This window comes from Kogia breviceps, chromosome 12, assembly GCF_026419965.1.
Source record: "Kogia breviceps isolate mKogBre1 chromosome 12, mKogBre1 haplotype 1, whole genome shotgun sequence".
In the NCBI taxonomy this organism is placed as follows: domain Eukaryota; kingdom Metazoa; phylum Chordata; class Mammalia; order Artiodactyla; family Physeteridae; genus Kogia; species Kogia breviceps.
Window position 1 is genome coordinate 39491151 of NC_081321.1, and position 6222 is coordinate 39497372.

Consider the following 6222-nt stretch of genomic DNA (forward strand, 5'->3'; position numbering starts at 1 on the left):
ATAACATCAACTCAGAAAATAACAGGATCTTAGAGATTGTGAAGCTCATCAATCCAATCTCCCTTCTTAGCTAGGTATGTTTTGTTTTTCCATCTTCTCTCCACCAAATCTTCTCTATCTTCCACTCTCCCTTGAAGTGGACTCATGGGTGTTTTAAAAATCAACACCTGGGCTTCGCTGGTGGCGCAGTGGTTGAGAGTCCGCCTGCCGATGCAGGGGACGCGGGTTCGTGCCCCGATCCGGGAGGATCCCGCATGCCGCAGAGCGGCTGGGCTCGTGAGCCATGGCCGCTGAGCCTGCGCGTCCGGAGCCTGTGCTCCGCAACGGGAGAGGCCGCAACAGTGAGAGGCCCGCATACCGCAAAAAAAAAAAAAAAAAAAAAAAAAATCAACACCTGCCAGACATTAGTGACACCTATCCCACAGCACTGAGGCTGTAGCCATCCAACTGTAGGCTGCATTTTGTGTAGGCTTCTCTGCACGTATTCCCACCTCCATACTGGTGTATGCCCCCCACCTCTATACTGGTGTGCTTTGACAGAGGACACTGACAAAAAAAGTCCTGAATTAACTTACTCGCTGGCATGTTTTCTGTTTTGAGCTTGGGTGAGGTTCTTTTTCTTGAGTTGAAACCTCCATGGGTAGAGAGGTTAAAGGCAGAAATTTCTTTTCTACTCCAGATTCACAGGACATTCTCAACCATACTCAAGTCACTTTTATTATATATAAAATATAATTGTATATATTGTATACAATCCCACTTCATTCATTTTATTTGTACCGGTTGGATTTTGAGTTCATAATTTAATCTTTTAAACATCTTTTAAATGCTAGTCAATGCATCTTGGTTAGTACTGTATCTGTAACTGCTGTGCTCAGCCTGGGCATGTTGGAAACTTGACCTGCTCTGGAAAGATGTTCTTCCTACCAAAGCTTCTCCTTTAGCCAGGCCAGTGACTTTTCATTCCAGATTGTATTGTGAGGTTTTTTTCTCATAGACAGGATGAGTAAGTCTAGAAGAAGACTGAAGAAGTCAGATCAGATTTAAGGAGCCCAGGGAAGGAACAATCTAAGGCTAACCTGGTCTAAGTCTTCCTAAATAACCACCAAAAGCAGCCCCTTGCATATCCCAGAACCAGGATCACTTTCTCTAGGTCATTCCAGATAGGACAGATCATTGCCCCACAGGTATATTCTCCTCAGGGATCTTCCCCCCAGATGAGGAAGATACTGATTCTTTTAATTGCATGTCCTGGACATTTAAAAAGCTTCTGCCAAGTTTTAAAGCTGCCTAACTATCAGGAGTTAAGGAGAATGAACTTAATTCTTTGTATGAAACCCTTTCAATATCTCTATCCTCCCTGCCATCTCATTGTCTCCAGAATCTTATTCTGTTCCTTTCTTTTCCTTCTTCTATCAGTGATTCAGGGATCGGATGAGTCTCTGTGGCTTGTTTTGCCCTGAAGAGCAGAAGGCTTCGGTCCCAACTGGTGTTGCCGAAGCAGCACACTAATTCCATGCCATGGTCCTGGGTCAAGATCTGCACAATCTGATTAGCCATATCACCTCGGATAGCTAGGGAGCGGAAGTGATCAAAATCATGAAGGCCCAGCTTCCGGAGACGCCTTGCAGCTGCCCGATAACACTTCCAGGGCTGTGGTTCCACAAGGAGGTAGCAGCACAGGGAAGAAAGGTGGGCCAGGAACTCCCAAAGGCCTTGGTCCCCATGGTTCAGATGAATCCACATGGTTATTGACATGCAGAAGCCAATATCAAAAACTGAGCGTCCAAACTGGCTTAAGAAAGAGCTCAAGAGAACTTTCCGGGTCCTGTGATTCATGAAGTCCAGGGTGATAAAGGTCAAGCCATCAGGAAAAGGGCATTCTTTTTCAGCTCGTTCCACCAGGACTGGATCTATGTCGCAGCAGAGGAGATGGAGTTCTCTTGAGGCATCTGAGCAGGTCTCCCCATCATGTAGGGAAAGGAAATGTTTGTATAGAGCCACACTCAGATCCTAGAGGAATCCAAAAGAGCTTTGTCATTGCAGCTCTCAACCAGTGAATGGAAGAGAAACCTATATCTCTTATCTTCCCATTGAGACTGTCACTTACTCCTGGTTTCATAGGATGTAAGGTTGTTAAACTATAGCCTAAGCAGTTTGTCCCCCAAAAGTTTTCCACAAAGCAGGCTCTCAGCGCCCTCCAGGAGTCTCAGGCTGTAATGCATCATCTCCATACTTTCCTGACACTGATGGGTTGTGTGGTTGAAAGTTACAGCCCAATGGATGCAGCAAAGGAGTCCAGAGCAGTATTTTCCAGCTTAAGTAATATGCTGGGAAGCTCACTATCTTTTTCTTTTTTTGAGTATCTCAGACCCCAGGGAGGAGGAAAATATTTCAGGGGCATAACCAGTGCTCCTTGCCAGGAAGGTGAGGAACAGAGCAAGCACCATCTTATAAAAATCTACTTCTCAGACCTGTGGTTGGGAAAGTCTGCATTCCAAAGTCTTCATTCAGCCTTCACTCTACAGCTTCAATTTTGCTACATGTGTTATGTTTCACCACCCCCTTCTGAGACTTATTCTGCTTTTGCATCCCTTACCTGCTGACCTCCTTCTAGCCAAAGCCAATGATTTGTGATTTTCACCACCTTAGCACCTTTTTGACTCTTAAACAAGTCACTTTTTCCTTTCTCTAACTTTGACTTCTATACCCATTATAACTAACTCAAATTTATGTTCTAATCTGTTTTTTTAAAGGCATTTTTCTATTCACTACCTCATTTGCTCTGTGCAACAATCCTGTGAGGAAAATATTTATGCCCTTTGTGCAGGTGAAGAAAGTGTGGCTGGAAACAATCCAGATGTCCAACAACAGTAGCATGGATTAAGATGGAATACCAGATGGCAATTAAAAATGAAGGAATTCAGCTCAGTGCAGCAACATGGATGACTCTCACAAATACATAATGCTGAGTAAAAAAGCAAGACACAAAAGAAAATACATGGCAAGCTTCCATTTATATGAAGTTAGAAAATGGGCAAAATTAAACTACACTGTTTACAGATACAAAAATAGCAAACTATAAAGAAAATCAAGGAAACAATAATAATAAAAGTTGGGTTCTCTGGGTGGAGAGGGGCATTTATGAGCAGGGAAAGGCATATGGGAGACTTCTTGGGGTGCTGACAATGTTTTATTCTTGATATAGACAGTAGTCATAAAGGTGTCTGCTTTATAATAATTCATAAAGTGTGAATTTATGTTTTGTGCACTTTTCTCTATGTGTGGCATGGTTCATAAAAAAACCTGTATTTTAAAAATTATGGTTCAGAGGCTAGTAACTTGTCCAATGTCACATGGTTACTACATGGCAGGATTTAGGCAACATTAAGTTCTTTCCTCCATACCAGGCTTCTCATACTTCAATAGGCATACACATCACCTCGGGATCTTATTAAAATAAAGATGTTGATTTAGTAGATCTGGGTTGGGGGCGGAGATTCTGTATTTCTAATAAACTTCCAAGTCATGCTGATGCTGTAGTTCAAGGACCACATTTTGAGTAGGAAGATTATGCTGCTTAAAAATTTCTCCCCATCTTTCTACTTATTTCTTTGCTGTCTTCCTCCTCCTATCTGATCTTGGGTGTGCCCCATGTTTGACCAGTCATTTCACCACATCAGTCCCTCCTCTACCACATCTCAATCCTCTCCATCCTCAATTCCCCAATCCTAGAGACCCCTGGAAGCTTAAAAAAGAAAATACAGACTCAAGGGCTCAATCCCCAAGATCCTGATTCAGTAGGTCTAGAGTAGGGCCTAGGAGTTTCTAAAATCTAAAATTCTAAAAACAAAGCACCCCCCAAATTATCGCACATCTATATTATGAAGCTGCTAAAAAAGACTGTAGTGACATGAGTGACCTCCAAATTATTGAAAAGCAAGGTGCAAAAGAGTGTGCTATTATTTGTAAAACTAGAAGAGGTGAGATATTTATACATACATAAATGTTTGTGTACACATAAGGTGTATACTCAAGAAATTATAAACAGCAGTTGCCACTGTGTAGGAGAATAAGATTTAGGGTCAGGAGTAGAGACTAGCTTTTTACTATATGCCCCTTTGTATTGTGAATTTTTTTTTTTTTTTTTTTGTCTTATCAAGTGCAAGCATCTTTCCTTAAGTGCAAAATAAAAAACTCCCTAAATGTACAGCCAGGTTTGGGAACCACTGCCCTAGTTAACTGCAACTATGTCCTGGCCCCTAACGTATACGTATACTATTTTCAACTTTAAAATCTCCTGTAGTTTCCTAATGCCTTTCATGAAATCCCAAGTCTTAAACCCAGTCTCTTTTCCCCTTTGATTTGCTATATCATCACAGTAGAGAAATGTTTGCAAGGGACAGCCCGACACCCACCCATCTGCTCATTCCAGCTTTTTAGCCTGTGTCCAAATGTCTCCCTCCCATTTACCAGTCGTGTGCCTACAGTCCTCAACCCTCTACCAAATTCTCTTCTGACTAAGGCCAGAAACACGATAAAATTCTCCTCATCCCCTCCCACTCCTGGTCTGGAATGGAGTGAGAGTACTAACTTTTTGAAGCATTTGTAATCATAGGGTCAGAATGCCTGCTCCTCTAGGATATCCTAGTGGCTACAAATAGGTGTCAGACAGACATTTCGCTATTTTGCTTGTGGTTTGACTATAATCATTCTTATGCCTAAAAATATTTTGCGGTAAGAAAATGTGGCAATGCCTTCCTCCCGCAGGATGCTTTATTTTTCTTTCTCGATCTTCTTCACTGTACTCAGCCAACTGATTGCTTTTAAAATAAATATCCACTTGGCTCCAGGGTCCATTCTGCACCGTTTCACACTAATCTTAATTCCAGGCATGATTCTGTCACCCTTGGCTCCCAGTAAACCAATCCCAACCCCACGCTCCCAAACTTGGGTCTCGGGAAGTCCCCTCTCCCCCAGCCAGGTCGCCAGCCACGCTGGACAGGAGGCAAGCGCTGTTAGCCCAGGCACAGTGGCCCTTCCCACCCGGCGTTCTGCCAGGAGGCCGCAAGCGCGGAGGCGGGGCCGCAAGAATTCAGAACGTAGTTGAAAACGATTCCTCCCCAAGATTCCTAAAAGAGATGGCGCTGGGACCCTAGAGGTGAGGTAGCAGCAGCACGGGGTCGAACACTACGCCTTTAAACTCATTTTGGGAAAGTTGTGAGGGGTCTGGTGCCACGCCCAGGCCGGAACCCCAGTGGATGTGAAGGCTGCCAACCTCTCGGCTCGACCGACGTCCGATCCCTCCCCCGTCACTCACCCCGGAGTTACACCCCACGTCGAGCCCCAGGATCGGCCTTGTCTCGGGACTCTGAGGGAAAAGCCGGCGAAGCAGCTCTGGAGGCAGGAGGCGGAGCCGTTGCTCTGGAGGGTGGAAGCGGGAATAATGAGGGAAATTTCCGAATGGGGCGGCCCCGGGTTCCAGAACTCGCGGTTCCTCTTCCGCCGCGGTCTCTTCAACGCCCCCGGTGGCTTGCTTCATGGACGCCGCCATTAGTCTCAGTCTGGCCTCGGGGTCCCCTCGGAACCGGAAGTCGGGAACGGGCAGGCTCGGCGAGCGCGGTCCGGGCTCCAGCGCGCCTGCGCTGCGTGGCAAGGGCGAGTGACTATAAAGGCGGCCTCCCCTGAGCCATCGCAGAAGCTTGGGGTTTGCGTTGGCGTGCGGAACCCTCGCCATAACCTGGAGGTGGTTAGTAATATTATCCCGCTTTTCTGGTGAAACAAGCTCAGAGAGGTTGAGTGACTTGCTCAAGCTGACATAGTTTCAACTTGGGCTACCCAGAACAAGGAGTTTGTTGGGATTTGGAAGTCACTTTTTTTTTTTTTTTTTTTTTGTGGTATGCGGGCCCTCACTGTTGTGGCCTCTCCCGTTGCGGAGCCCAGGCTCCGGACGCGCAGGCTCAGCGGCCATGGCTCACGGGCCCAGCCGCTCCGCCATGTGGGATCTTCCCAGACCGGGGCACGAACCCGTGTCCCCTGCATCGGCAGGCGGATTCTCAACCACTGCGCCACCAGGGAAGCCCTGGAAGTCACTTTTGGTCCACCTTCCTTCCTTTACAAATGCAAGTGAGATCCAGAGAGTAGGAATTACTTGTCCAGGGTCACACGCGAATCTGTGACGCTGGAACTTCACCCGGTTAATCCTGTGGTGCCAGGAACTAT

General features: G+C 45.9%; 1 protein-coding gene across 1 annotated transcript; it reads right to left on the reverse strand.

The window, feature by feature from the left end:
* Positions 1-397: 397 nt before the first annotated feature.
* Positions 398-5737, reverse strand: BCDIN3D (BCDIN3 domain containing RNA methyltransferase). Its single transcript, XM_059081157.2, has 2 exons — positions 5321-5737; positions 398-2013 (listed from the first exon to the last, which is right to left on the reverse strand). Exons 1-2 carry the CDS (start codon positions 5735-5737, stop codon positions 1369-1371), a joined length of 1062 nt encoding a protein of 353 aa, XP_058937140.1. The 3' UTR covers positions 398-1368.
* Positions 5738-6222: the final 485 nt, after the last annotated feature.